Source organism: Pollicipes pollicipes, unplaced genomic scaffold (genome assembly GCF_011947565.3).
Source record: "Pollicipes pollicipes isolate AB1234 unplaced genomic scaffold, Ppol_2.1 Scaffold_6138;HRSCAF=7277_pilon_pilon_pilon, whole genome shotgun sequence".
NCBI classification, from domain to species: Eukaryota; Metazoa; Arthropoda; class Thecostraca; order Pollicipedomorpha; family Pollicipedidae; genus Pollicipes; species Pollicipes pollicipes.
The window spans coordinates 17902281-17917281 of record NW_023596818.1 but is presented as its reverse complement, the minus strand read 5'-3'; the positions used below and the strand labels follow the sequence as shown (position 1 = coordinate 17917281).

The 15001-nt window shown below is 49.9% G+C and overlaps 1 protein-coding gene across 1 annotated transcript in view; it reads left to right on the top strand.

The window, feature by feature from the left end:
• LOC119106414 (DNA-binding protein D-ETS-3) overlaps positions 1–15001 on the top strand; it is a 62608-nt gene that overhangs the window by 14095 nt on the left and 33512 nt on the right. Inside the window, exon 3 of the mRNA XM_037230058.1 lies at positions 7296–7343. Coding sequence (XP_037085953.1) covers positions 7296–7343 — 48 coding nt within the window. The remainder of the gene's footprint in view (positions 1–7295; positions 7344–15001) is intronic.

Here is a 15001-nt window from a genome sequence, read left to right as displayed (position 1 = left end):
TTTGCTGGTGCTCTTCATGATAGCTATTTCATACTTAATCCATCAAGTTCCAGTAGTGTGGAAAGTGGCAGCTTCTAGGCTTGTTGGAGGATGATCCCAGTGCGTAAAATAGGTGGCGTTAGTATCGGATACGGTTTTCTTGGCCTATCAAAGAAAAAATGCTCTCGCCTCACGAATATCAACATTGGTGCGGTGCGACAGACCTGAAAGTTTATCATTAGTCCATGTGCCATGGAAAAACTTTGTCTCGGCTGATTCCAAGAGATTCACCCCCTCGATGATACACCCTAGTGTAGGTAGACGCATCCGCCGGTTTATTTGCTTCCAAGGAAGTGTTTTCAGCACATAAAATACATTGATCTCTTTTGACTTGCGGCTATACAAACCTTCCATGGCAACGCTGTCTCTACGTTGATGGCTTGAGTAGTAGATCATCGGCTTTCTTAAGTAACGATAGCTTATAACAGTGCTCAGTGACCAACTCGCAATATTTGTTATTTGGCAGCTTCTGCACGTGGATTTATATCAGGCATAGGCTTAAACACGACGAAGTACCTAACACTGTCTGCTTTGCTCTCCTGGGGGATAACTGAAAGATCACAAGAGCGCCCATCCTCGTTTCCCCTTTACAGGCGAACAGTGGCCCATAAGCCAGCACATGGGCTCGATGCTCGAGCGTGTGAATGTGTGAACGGCCGGCGCTGGGGAGCTCCCAGAAGCGGTGCACCGGCGTCCGATGTGGCCCGGGCACGACACGCTCCCGGTCGATGTGCCTCGCTCGATGGCGTTCGAGTAAAAACGACGCCCACATTGATCCTAAAATTAGCCGGGGACGTGGCAGGCGCGTAATCGCTTCAGCACGTGCCGATGGCCAACAAATGGGCAGGCAGTTTGTGGATGGTACGGGTGGATGGTGTAAAGGACACCTTGTATTTAGGCATGTTATTGGTCGCTCCCTTTCCAGTCATTCGGGGATGAACTGTCCACATGTTATGATGTGTGGTCTTTACTATTGGAGACAGCTGGTTTAGATTATCCAGCTGATTGTGGGAACGTTTAACGTCCAATTCTCATCAGCCTCTTCGGCGTCACGATTTCATAGGATAGTTCAATGCCGAGATGGTCACGATATGCTGTTGCAAAGGATTGGCAATAGAAAGCTGATGCCATTATATGCTTTTTTACAACGATGCTACAAATTGATCTCTTTCAGCGAAATAACTTCCAAGCTGTTTTATGTTTGTGGATGCTGCACTTTGGGGACGTCGGCTTGCCGACGCATTACAGTTTGTTTTACCATCCAGCGGTAGGTCAACTTTGAGCTCGGTTCATTATAGTTCAAAACAAACGACGTTACATGATCGAATGCTAAAAGCACCCTTTGCTTCAGTGCTGTTTCGAGCCCATAAATATTGAGCGGAAACTTACCGAGAAGTGGTACAATGAGTAAAAGACACTGGGTTTGTTCAACGGGTCATGCAGATCACTCTGGGCCGCACCAATTTAATGCGGAAGTTAGTGACCACACACTTGAATATCACCCAATCAGCCTTTCACCGTAGGGTGAGCTATTGAGCTCACATGCACTACGAGACACGTTTAAGAATGGTCATTATATTTTATAGGCACCATGGGTGAAACCACTGGGGGCGACAGGTGTGGGCTGGGTGGAGAGGGGGAGGGGGGCGAGACACCCGCAGTTATTCCCCCTCGGCGAATGGAAGGTGGCAGCCACCCTTGCAATTGACGAGTCAGATAGGGACCACTAAGATTGTGACATAATTTACTATGCATGCTAATTACGGTGATCAAAATACGGTTTCTATTTCAAAATGGGGAATGCCATTTCGTTGCTATCGCTTGCGTTGTTGATTTCAGGTTGCGCAAGTCATAACGAGAAGTAAGCTTGTGTAGTAGATCCCGAACCCTTCAGTCATGTCACCTGTCTCCATCGCCACTTGAGGGGGGGGGGGGGTTGAGCCAACGTGTATTTTGAACAGCATTTGAGACCTCAGGAAAGAGCTCGCAGATCCAGTCTTGACCCCTTCCGAAGCCTGCGAGCCGAGACATTTTAAAGAATCATATCCCTCTCGCTTTGAAAACAAGAACATCCCACCCCGCAGTTTACCCCCTTTTCGATCGATGCCCAAAGCACGAACTCTCCATTTTCGATCGATACCGCACTGTCGTGGGCGGCGAACGTGCGGCGCAGTGGGGCGCCGGCCCGCGCCACGAACGGCGACAGTTTACGACGGAGCGGCGCTCGTCCCGGCGTTAATGCCGACCGATTTCAGCGGCGGCCGGGACTAATAGCAGTGGCACGTGCCTGGCGGCACCCCTCCGGCCCGTCCCCCGGAGCACGATGGACCGCCTTTATCGCCGCCGGCGATGCTCGCTCGCAGGTGGGGCGCGCGAGTGTGGTCGCGTGCCTCCGCCAGGCCGCGCCGCGGGGGGCGGAGAGCGACGGGAGGGGGGGGGGGGGAGGGCACGTGGCTGGGGAGTAAACGGGAGGGTGGGGCCGGGTGCTGCACGTCCGCTGAGGCCTGCCACGTGCTAAAGCCATGTCCGAACTGATGACGAGGCCAGGAGGTTATGCAGCTGACGACTTATTGAGGCGACTGGGAGCCCCACGTGCGATCCCCATACTATTGCAGTGTGCCTGCCAAACCGTGGGGAATCCACCAAACCTGCTTCAGTTTCATTGCGGAAGGTCTGTTTGGTTGCGGGCCCGTTCTGCTAGACCAGCCTCTCGACTGCAGCCAGTCCCTCCACCAGCTCGGGCAGCCACTTCATGCACTAGTAAAATCATCCTCATCCGCCCTGTTCGTCTCGCCACACGTGCAGACACCAGTGACGCGGGGGACCACCCCACACGGCGCGCGCGCCGGGTCGCTCGCGCCGCGCGCCGTTCGAGTGCCCCTCACGTCATCCGTCACCCGCTGCCGTGCGTGACCGATCGTATCACGTGTGTGACGTCATGATGAACTCGCGGTCACGTGACGCGCGCAGTCATTAGGGCGCGCCGATCAAGCCGTCACCGTCCGGGCCGAATCGCGGATAAAACAAACAGCCGCTGGGGGGCGCGCGGCGTGTGGCGCTCCACTGCCGCCCGCTCGCTCCCGTCGGCCTCGGCTGTCGTGTGGCGGGGACGCTTCGGCCGCAGCCGCCCTGCACGTGCAGCACCGCCGGTGGGACGCAGAACAATGGGCTGACATCGACGGCGCTCACTTCGTGTCGGAAACGGCTCAATCGCTGCAGGGTCCTGCGCTCTTCACCCACGAGGCGCGTGTCGAATGCGATCGTATTCGCTCAGGTACAATGGGTGAAATAATGAAATGTTTTAGGGTGCCGCTCTGCAGGAAATTGGTACGTTTGTCTCCGTCATTGCCGAGCGAGCCGATACTAGAAGCGAACTTTCTGGGGTGAGCGGTGGTGAAAGGCACGACACGAGGATGCTAGATACTGCTAGATACCTAAATGATCGATTGAAACAAGCAACATCAACAACTGTACATTACTCACTTTGCATAAAATGTGGCAACACTTGAAAGACTTTTTGCCGTGGGGAATCCAACACCGCATATTGGGGTCAAATGTCAAATGTCGCACCCAGAGCATTGGAGCTGGTTGCAATTGCGTGGAAACCAACGCTATAGAAAAGTATGGTTCTTACTGCTTTTCTCGATGAGGACTTAAGCAACACCTCGGATCCCAGTGGCATGTTGTTCCAAACGCTTGGTGATGCCCAGCTGTTGTCAGGCGAGGGTATGCATAAAGGTGCTTTGGATGATCGCGTGTGAGAAGGAGAAGCGTGGTTAGTGAGAAGCTTATCTTAAAACTGCCTGTTGTTTGCATTGTATTCATCTTACCCTGTGTACTCCATAAAAGAAAATCTAGAAAGAAGAGAAAACGAAGTGACTACACATGCAGTAACTTGTTCAACAGATAGCGTTATTTTTACGTGCAACACCACCCTCAATTGGCAGCCTGAGCACATACGGCTTAGCTTAATGAGTGTTTCCCCTGCGCTTTTCAACCAGATAGGACTGGTGAGAATGCTTCTTTCTGTGCGCTGGACGCATCGCCCCATCCAGGCTAAACTGTTCCGGTCAGGTGTCAGCTGTAGGGCATTTTTTGTCCGGACCAAACCATGCGCAACTCAAGTAACTTCTAAATTAGTGCCAGCAGATTTTCTGTTCGAACAAACAGAATGTGTCTCCTAAGGTAAAGCTGGATACACAACATTTAGAGGGTTTAAAATTCGGAGCATGCAAGGGAACATGCATTTGACTGAAATTGCATTCGTGTGTCGGACCAAACGCTGGTGTAAAACACTAAATGTGGGCTATTCCGCTATATCTCCAGTCACACAGTACAGCAGATTAGCTGTCCTTTAGGTGCTGAAATGTGTTTTTTTCGTTTATCGGTTCGGAACGGTATGCTGTCAAGGCAGATCCCAAAGGTGGTGTTACCTGTGGTCATAATCTAGCTATCTCCAAACAATGCAAATAAGGCCAAAAGAATGCTTTCATCTTGCTATCGTGTCGTGTATTGGTGCATCCCTGGAAAGTGCAAACAAAATCATTACTATCGTTAGCGCCGGAGATGGTACCCTTTGCATTGTATAATTTTGGCGTAGTTTTTATCTTACCGTCGAAATGAGTTTGCTGTGATTGGGTCCAGATGGGTTTTGTTACCTTACTGGCGTGTCTCTTTGAAGGGTCTTGCCCAACTCCCACTGCTTTTCTCAGCCCACTCCAATGTCTGACCAAAATGACATAAACTTGCTAAACTACGATTACAAGTAAAGCTATGTTTTTTGTTGTAAAACACGGGATTTGCCTCTTCCATGAATGGTGATGGCTTCCTGCTGGTAATATTAATAACAACACTGCTGAACCGCACATGTGTAGTGCAACACCAAGGGAATTCTGGCTGCGCCCGTCATCAAGTCTGATAATGTTATTAATTGTAGACACAGCTGCTCTCTATGGGAAAATCCTCTCTTGGCAGCGAGGAGAACAAGGAAACATCCGATAACCTCTCATCATGTAAATTTGCCGCCATCGACATTACCGATCAGTGACGGTTTGTTCTGTCATTTAAAGAAGACAAGTCAGACAAAAGTGATGCAATCACGATGATGATGAAACCATTTTTTTTTACTCCTTTTTTGTTTGCAGACCGTTAAAAAGACACGGCTTTAATTAGGCCCATCTGTGTCGCGTCTCAGAAGGCAACACCAGCCGTGCTCCAAAATCGGCAACAAAATAAGCGATTATCCTGCATTGCTATGCTGTGCCGCCCGTCACGGATAATGGCGGAACAGCCGACAGTCCCGGCGGATGCTACAAAATCCAGCTAAGATTGCTCTTTGAACTGGAATTTCGGTACTCTGGACACAGGCACCTGGGCATCAGGGGTGCAAGTTTGTTCCAGCTTAAGACACATGCAGTCGTAGCCCTGTGATACTATATGTCAAGAAAAGACTTAAAATGGCAGAAAATGCGCTCTTCCCTCACATCCCACTTTGGGTAAATTCCTGCTCCTCTGCTTGGGCTGTTATGTGAGGTGCAAGATCCCAGGGTGATGGTTGCACTAAACAAGGATGCACTCCTGGATCAAAGCGGCGGCGTGTGTCATTCCGAATAACTTTTAACAATGTCTTGCTTTGCCCCCCCCCCCCCACCCCCACTCCCCTTTCATTTCCCCATTCAAACTAGCGTGCTAAGAACTGGAGTCCATGCTTGGGGTCTATTTTGATCATATATGTTCTGCAGCGGTTATTAAATCCACCTTCGTCGGCGTACCAATGAGTTTTTTTCTGAGTCATGTGTTGACCGTCAGGGAGTCCTCTGTACTTCCAACCCCGAGGCTCTGTATGTAGCGTCGCTCAGCCATCTACAGAGCTTTCCCCTCACTCAATTACATTCTGGTAAGGACCGTCTTTCCTGTTGATCGTTTTGGGGACCAAGTAAGCATTTGGTCATTTTCTGGTGAGCCCGATGAGCTAATGGCCAGCTGATAGCAAGCTTAAGTGAGCTCAGTGAGCTTGTCTGCTTGCCCACTGAACCCTGATGACTCCCAGTGTTCCCCATCAAGAGATGGCAGATCCGGCCTGTTATCTGTACCACCTCATCCCACCCATACTGGGCCATGTCAGTTTTCCTGAGCACAGAGGACATGGTGACACGAGCAGCCTGCTCCTCCCCACCACTGGCAGAGTCTGGTCCCGCCAGGCGAGCGCAGGCTAGCCAGCCGCCGCCCCGACCGCTCCGTCTTGGCCGCGCCGCGCCGCGCCGCACGCCGCCGCCGCCGGCGTCACAATGGCGGCCTTTTTCGGCCGCGGGCGCCGACAATGCCTGCCGGCGGGGTGTCCAGCCGCTGTCGGGGGAGCCGCCCGGCGCTGATTTATGCGCCGGCCGCGCATTGTCCGAGGCGAATTCAATTTTTTGTGTGATGTGATACGGTGGGAGTCGCGGCGCGTTTATCATGGCGATGCAGCAACAGGGCGGGATACTGGGGCGCGCGGAATGCAGTGTGGCAGAGGGTGGACTGATGAGGTGCTGGGAGGACCGGTCCTGACGGAGAGGGCTGCGCTGGGTGTGTGTGTGTGTGTGTGGCAGAGGGTGGACTGATGAGGTGCTGGGGGGACCGGTCCTGACGGAGAGGGCTGCGCTGGGTGTGTGTGTGTGGCAGAGGGTGGACTGATGAGGTGCTGGGAGGACCGGTCCTGACGGGGAGGGCTGCGCTGGGTGTGTGTGTGCGTGGCAGAGGGTGGACTGATGAGGTGCTGGGGGGGCCGGTCCTGACGGAGAGGACTACGTTGGGTGTGTGGGGGGGGGGAAGGCGGGGGTTTGGGGGGAGAGGCGGGGGTTTGGGGGGGGAGAGGCGGGGTTTGGGGGCAATTATGAGGGAGCTATACTACTAGGGGATGATAATGCGGCGTGTTGATCGTGCCAGTTGCAATGTGGCTATGTAAATGAGACTTGATCAGTCCTGTGTCTTTGAGCGCTGACTGTGCAATTATTCCAAATATGTTAAATATAATTGAATGCATGCAGCTGGAGGCGTGCACCGTAAACGCGGAAACGCAGGGGATAGTGGGCATGCTTACCGAATTGCTTTTTTGAAAGACTAGTGCCAAAATAATTTTGAAAATATTACTCTCATGGCATCTCACATTCTCTGCTTACGATTTGCTTTGTAAAACCGTAAGAACTTCAAAAAATCAAGTACACACAGAGGCAGATCGCTTAGTTGCATTACGTGTCATCACATCTTTCCTTTTTCAGATAAAACTCCGCTGCAGAATTTAACACAAGCCGCAACGCAACTAACAGGTGCGTTTGTCGTTATATGTTGCTCTTTACGTACTTCTTAGAGAGTACCGAGCTTCTGAATATTTGTGGAAGACCCCGGCCAGGCATGTCTCACCAAACGTTTTCCAGCTTTTGTTTTTGGAATGCATGTTACACTCCATCTCCCCCCCCCCCCCCACCCCCTGTCCAAGTCCTTGTTCTCTGTCTTTCTCTTTCCGCTGACTCCCAGCTCTCTCCCGCTCTCTCCTCCCTCCGTTCTCATCCTCTCCCCGCCCTCTCCTCACCATCTCTCCGCCCTCCCCCGCTCTCCCGCGCGTCTCGTCGCTCCTCTCCTCCGGCCGGTGCGCGGCGGTCGCGCCTCCTTCCGCCGCCGCCACCCACTGGCCCGCTAATACGACGTTCTCGTGCCAACGGTCGACCGATAATACCACGATACCGTTTTAATTGCGGCCGCGCGCGGCCCGTCCGGTCGATCGGCCCGTCGGTCCCGACGCGACATTATCGCGTCGGGACCGACGGGCCGTCGGGCGGCACGCGGCAGCGCCCGCGCGGTGCGCACCACCGCCGGCTTTGCGTGACGGCGCGGAGGTCGGGTGCGGCGGCCGCCGGTAGCGCGACCCGCACGGCCACCGCCCGACGGGACGCGGAAGAAGTCGGCTCGTCTTCCGGCACGCGCGAGAGGCGAGAGTGCCTTTGCTGAGGCACGGCGCGGTCAGCTGTTGGCTTCTGCTGGGATGGTGCCTGGTCGCACCCAGTTGGCGCGCGCTTGGCTTCGCGAAGGTGCCTGAAGGGCTGGATAGAGATTACGCCCGTGGAAAGACCTTTTAAAGAGATGACATTCCCACTAGAGCTCACCTCTGTTTATATTTAAGTCATATCACGCAGCTGTCTGTTGCATTCTCCTTCACCCTAATGTCCGGTCTATGAATGCAGAGTTCATATTGGTCCAGACTCTTCTGAAGCGCGTCTACTGCGTGCCGTTCCTCGTAGATTCTTCGGTGAGCTGAGATGTGTAGAGCTCACTTCCATCAACGCCTGCCCACAGCTATGAGAAATAAGACCAAAGGAGCAATGCACGCTGGGCCTTCGTCCGCCGAATTCGCGCGTTGAGTCAGTTTTGGTTTTTCTCCTGGTGACCGGCAAAGATCTCACAATCTTTCTGAGACAAAGAGAAGCTGTTCTTAGAGCATAACTGCCGAGTTCGAGTCGAGTCATTTTGTTAGTTATATTGAATGGCTAGGCAGCATAACTAAGCCATTGGACGATTGAAGTAGTTGACTGTTTACCAAATTGGCCATCATGTCAGTTTAAAGTGATTTCACATCGAGTGCTGTTTTTTAATCAAAACCTTCATAAGCCGATTATATTTAACTTCATCCCTGATGCGCTAGTTCGCCATCACCGCATGGTGAAGCCAGACAAAGCCAATATCTTATTCACAAAGTGGTCGGAGGTGATAACCAGATTTTCTCGCGTGATTCATCACATCCTGAAACCAGAGTTACTACAGTTTGACCTTATGCTTACATAGTAGGGGTTTTGATATGATGCGAAAGATGGCCCAACATTTATTGGGCCAGCGGTACACGTGATCTGCTGTCGCGTTGAGGTGCGATGACTTCATATTTGAGGCGGACAGTAAGCCGAGTAAAACAGGCCGTTGAGGTAGCCAAAGAGAACGTCATAGCAGTATCTAACATACCGTTGACCCAGACAACGAAGTATCTTATATGCATAGCCTTTTTCAACATAAACTAATGTGTTTCAAAGAGGACATAGGCAAACGCTACGACAGCAAATCATATTGCGCTTGCTGGCGTTGTGCACCTCACGACCTCCAAGGCCAGCTCGAAGATCAGGGCGTTATATAACAATACACGCTATATTTTAAAGCATGCATGACAGGGCTCAACGTTCGGAAAACAAATGCAGGATGCTGCATTTTGACCGAAATGTTTAGAATATATGCAGCAGAAATAAGAGCGCTGCGCGAATTGGTGTTATGTTTTTAGCCCAAAAAAGCTTTTTAAGTTACTATTGAGCTTGTTCAGATATATGTCGGACGCACTTTGCCGTGATAGCTCCAATTTGCAAGTGTACTAAGTGTGAGAACATCATGTTCACCGTTAAACACAGTAGACAGTATGTATTAAACACAGTAAAAGCAGCGCGTAGGCCTGAAGCAGTTTCGTGCTTAAGCTTGCTGTTGTTTCGCCTCAGTTAACGGTATTCCAATACCTCCCACCAGCATTCGTCTGTTGCAGTTGCGGACCTTTTGGCCTATTTTAGAGTTCCCTCTGATTTTGTTTATTCTCTTGAATTCTTGCAGTTTCTGTGAGCAGCGTGTATGTAATTCGTGTTAGTACTAAGTGTGAAGTGGATTATTAAAAACATCGATGGGAAAGCACTTCCATTAGGCTGCAAGGCAGAACAATGCATTGCACAGTGCACAACAGTCATTTAACATGGCGGAGCTTGAGCTAATTGCCGCACTCACGCAGTGCAGCAGTCAAGTAAGCACGCCGCGTACCGTCGCAAGACAAATGCCACCACACCGCAGAATTACTAGTTGTGAGGCGTAATGGCTATGGTCCTGGCAGCGGAGCAGAATACCACAAGTTCGCTTGTAGAACTTTACTATTGCCTAAGACGGTTCTTCACATTTGTTACCTGTACCGAACCAATGACTCCGAGTGCTGATGATCTGGTAGCAGAATGGGTGTAAGAATCTGTCAGACGATTTAAAATTGTGCTGTTGATCAGGTCATCTTCTCATCGCTTCTTTACTTGAAGGGACACACTTTGTCATCAAAGTTTCATTAAGATGCCAGGCATCCAAGGACGGCGCCACCAACTTTTGATGGGAGGACGAGGTCGACGTTGGTGGGAGGTCATGCGTTTAATAACCGGCGTTCTCGTAAATGACCATCGTCATGCAAATTACTCATGTGCATTGCACTGCACCACTGTAGGGCATGTGACGCGGAAATCAGGGATGGGGCTGGGGTTGAGGCCCACAACTTTCTGAAAAATTAGAATTGGCCCTTTGGGCGTTGACTACAAAGAATTAATCAAAAGGGCTATCATCACATTTCCTCCCAACACGGAAAGACGTCCGTTGTTCAATGTCGGGGAAACATCACTTGCAGTTTCGTAGCTTTTTCTCAGCGCAGTGCATATCATCTAGCCCAGTTGACCATATACTGTACCAGTGTAAGAATTTGTATGTGTTCAGTGGAAAATGCTTCACAAAGCTTCACAGGATGATATTTCACGGATCTTTTCTCACATTTTTCACGCATCCCGGCAGCTCTGTTACTCCCTAGACGCCCGATTCCAGGAGTTTTTGTTCGCTTATGTAAATTAATAAAAGAGGGAAACTCTGGCTATGCATTACGGTGGTGAGACGACATTCCAACGACACCCTGCTTAAGGATCGCGGAGTTTACATGCCACTCCTTCCAGGTTTGCATTAACACAGTTTATGGTGCTGCCTAAGCGCAGCCAAACATTCTCTGATGAGATGCGTTTAGACTGGCAAAAGCGACTGCGATATGGGATGAATCCACTTAATCCAGCCGAAGGCAATGCACGTGACACACTACTGTGTTGATCCTCCGCTGTGCTACTACTAAGCGAAGAAAGCTAGAGTCCCCGCCTGAAACTGTATTCGGCTGTCGCTCAACTGGCGGGCCGGCTCATGAGAAGACAGTTCAGTTCTGCGGATTCAGGGGTAGGTTCCCACGCGTGGTGCCTAACATTGCGAAGAGCGGACTTGCGGATATGCTCATTGGCAATGCCCCATTTGCCATCGGCCACGGGGTATTGCCAATGGGCACATCCCCTTGGCAAATGGCACTTGCGAATACATATCAACACTATTAAGAATGAAATGTTTTTAATTGGTAATGATCCCGAGAACACCGACCCAGTCACTTGGGGGCAATGCTCCAATGATTACGATTGATATGATACGATTCCGGCCAGCCACTGCCGGAATGCCCACTGAAAGCCACTCCGCTACAGGTTATAAGACTGTAGAATATTATACCAGCAAATGCACATGTCTACACATAACGGAACACTTACAGTCCTCACTGAAACTGTCCATACCCAGACAAGCTATGAGGGCTCTAATTTTTGGATGTTGACCTCGGATTGATCTTGGCTATCACAGATACCTGCTTGTAGCTTCAAAACTTATCGTCAGGTACAAAACAGGTTTACGAAAAAGCACTAAAACGTCGCGTCTCTCAACTTCGACGCTTTTGTTTTTGTTTGTTTGCTTGCTCCGTTCTTTTTGTGCTGAGCCCCGTAAATATGGTTCGACAATGGTATACATGACGCTACCAGCCAAGCCATGTATATGCAAGATGTTTCAAGGAGTGCATTTTCCCTTTTTAAAGATTTGATCCAAACCTTTTGAATGGATGGATTCCTGGAAGCAGAGCTCACGCTAAGCAATGCTTGTTGCGTGAGCCCTGGCCCCTACCATCCAATCGCGTAATTCCAGGCAACGGCAGAATTTAGTGGAGAAGGTATAACATGCCGCAATGCTCGACACTGTTCGTCCTGCCCTCGGACACCAAGTGACCTTTAACACGACCGCTGCCAACGGCCGCAGGTCATACCTGTCAAGAACAAATAGCGAGCACCTAAGCCGACGCGAACCCACCCCGCCACGGGTAGGTAGATCGGAGGACAAGCACCCTATCCAACTGATCCACATGGACGGACTGGCGGTATCTGGCAATAAGTAGAAAGGATCCGCAAAATGGTAGTCCCTTATCTTTTGCGTTCTAAAGTTGCTGCAAGAACACCATGGTGGAAGTGGAGATAGCATATGATGGTCATTGCCGAGAGCGCTTGAAAACAGCAACCGTACCTAGGTAACTAAACATATTGCACTTAGCGCGTATACTACCATTTAAAATCAGTTTTCACATTTCCCTCCCACATCTCCCATTTTCCTTTCCACACTTCACTTATTGAGTTTGCGTTTAAACCATGACATTTGTGTCGATCAGCAGCGTGCGTTTCGGGTTGGCCGCGTGGGATTTTTTGCACTAAATAGAATTGAATTGTATTATTCCATTTCAACAACCGGTTTCTTAATATACCAGCTTTAACGTTACCCTGTTTGACTAACTTAAACGTGACCCTTTTTGACTAACATAAACGTGACCCTTTTTGACTAACTTAAACGTGATATCCTGTCATGCTGGTTGATTCAGATATTTCTTGCAGCACATTTATGTCAATAAATTATGCCGGCGCCAATGATGCCAGCATAGATCCGATTTGACGACGGCTAAAATTTCCAAAAATATAAATGATAAGTGCGGACTAGCGCTAAACAATTTACATTGTATTGGTGTTCAAATGAAATACCTTAGGTGTCTAGGGGCCTAGCCAATCTGTGGGTTCATTTGTAAATCGTGTCTTCGAAGTAAGTATCACCCGGTGTGTGCGTGCTGTCCATCCATATGCTTTGGGCTCGTTTCTTTGTTCTGTGTACTACGTTTCACTACCCGCGCCCTCTTAGCGAACTATATATTGAGATACCCATGCCGGTATAAAGATAGTGTCTATTTTACCACGGCGGAGGCATCGCATCAACAGGTTGGAAAGAGCTCGGTGAAGGCTTTAAACTAGGGATCACAAATGGATGGTATATAACCAGCACTTTTCGAGAAAGTTTAGAGGAAGTGTTCCATGTTTATATAGGGTTTTGAACTGATATATGCATCTTGAGGACCTTTCGGTACTGTTTATGATCCTGTCTTCTTAACCCCCGTTAGTTTTTGAGCTACACGCCCGCGAAAATGGGGAAGGTATATTAGGGCGAGTATTTTAAAGTCACCTTGGCATTTATGACGTCATAATAACGTCACCAAAATTATGTCACTCCATAAGTCATGCCGCGATCAAGGCCAAGCAAAATATAAATGTCGAGACATTCAGATCTGTCGTTCGTGAGTGCCATTTTCAGATACAACGGTCGATGACTCAAATGACTCTCAATTAATGTTGTGCAGGTAACGATGACGAAGCACACCATGATGCAATTTAGAAGTATATTTACTAAGCAGAGAATTATGCCGTCTACAGCAATTTTTCCCTACCTCAAAAGTGAACAAACAATTATAAGTGGGCTTGTTTCATCAGATTTCATGCTCGCTTCAATATTTTCAAATATGAAACGTTCCTTCCCATCACTGGTATCACCATTCACTATGGCGACACGTGAAATAAATCATTCTGCATATTATGTGACCTTCCTTCAGCTCTGAATACAACGGAAAATGTCTGCGCTTTAAGCGTGCCAAAGATGCTTACCTTGCAATTTTTGATAACCAGTTACGGCCTAGGTACCTGGCGGCAGCTGCGGACGTCAGTATGGCAGCATTGCTAGCGATGACTGAGGGAGACGTCGGGCCGCCAAAACTCTTTCCAAACGTAAACAAGAAATGATCGTTAGGCTTGTGGTGCTCACTACATCTCTCGAGTGTAGAAGGTTCTGGATTCCTTGCGAGCTCTGAAAATAAATTTAGACCATATTTAGCACTGTATGCAACTCAACATTTTGGCCATACGACGCCGGCAGCCGAGCCTGAGTGGGTACCGGCAGTGCTGTAGGGAGCTGTGCATGGATGATGCCTGCCGGACGCCGGGCGCGCTGGCCCCCATTGCATCACTTCACCGTCAGCCGGTACTGCAGCGGTCCCAGCCAAACCTGGTCAGTTTCAGCACGATGCAGATGTATCTATACTGGTGCTGTCAGTGGTGGTGTTAGTTGTGCACCATATTGTATCTGTGATGCTACCCCGCCCCCCCCCCTATGGCGGCACTCAGCATCTACATACCACCATTTTCCTATCAAAAACCATCAATGGCCAGTGTCATGCGTATGCAATCGGAGCACGAAGCAAACCACGAACGGTGGCTATATTCGTTCCACACGATCTTCATCACTGTTCAGGTGCCTGCTAAAACATCAAAGACGATTGTATAAAGCTTTGAAAAGCTACCCCTTGACATAGCACCAATCATTAAAAAGGCATAATATGAATGCCTTATTTGCATACCACCTTAATTACATCTTACATCGCGTCTGCATTCAGCACTGATTCGCCCGCCTCAGACGGCTGAGCTAAAAGTGTTAGTTGTCGGACCAGCTACTAGGTGGCAGGGTGGCCACGGAACCGGGCCGTGGCTATTGACGTCCTGCCGTCTATCTCAGCCGGCCTTTGTTCCGCCTGGCGGACTGCATAGAATATATTTGCCTTTTACCCGGGAAGCGACCCGAAGGTCTTCTTACCTGCCGGAGATGTCCGCCAGGAAAATCTGCCAGTAATGGGGACGGTTACAGTCGCCTCTGAATGAGGCTCGCGATCAGTTCTCAGTCTGGTGCGTCGGCATCACGTCCCAATGGAATCGTTACCTACGAACATGTGAGCACCTCTGGAAAATTGTCATGTAGGTCTCATGGTATGGCTACAAAAACACACAACGTCAGATGGGGAAATGGGAGAATCGTGACCTTTGCTTGATTCTACAGTGCATTTATCACCCGTGGAACTAAGGCGTCAGATCCACCAGCATGGCAACGGGTGGATCCGACAACTTGGTGATCGATCTTAATGCAAACGTAAATACGTGGGAGGGGGAACTTTCCA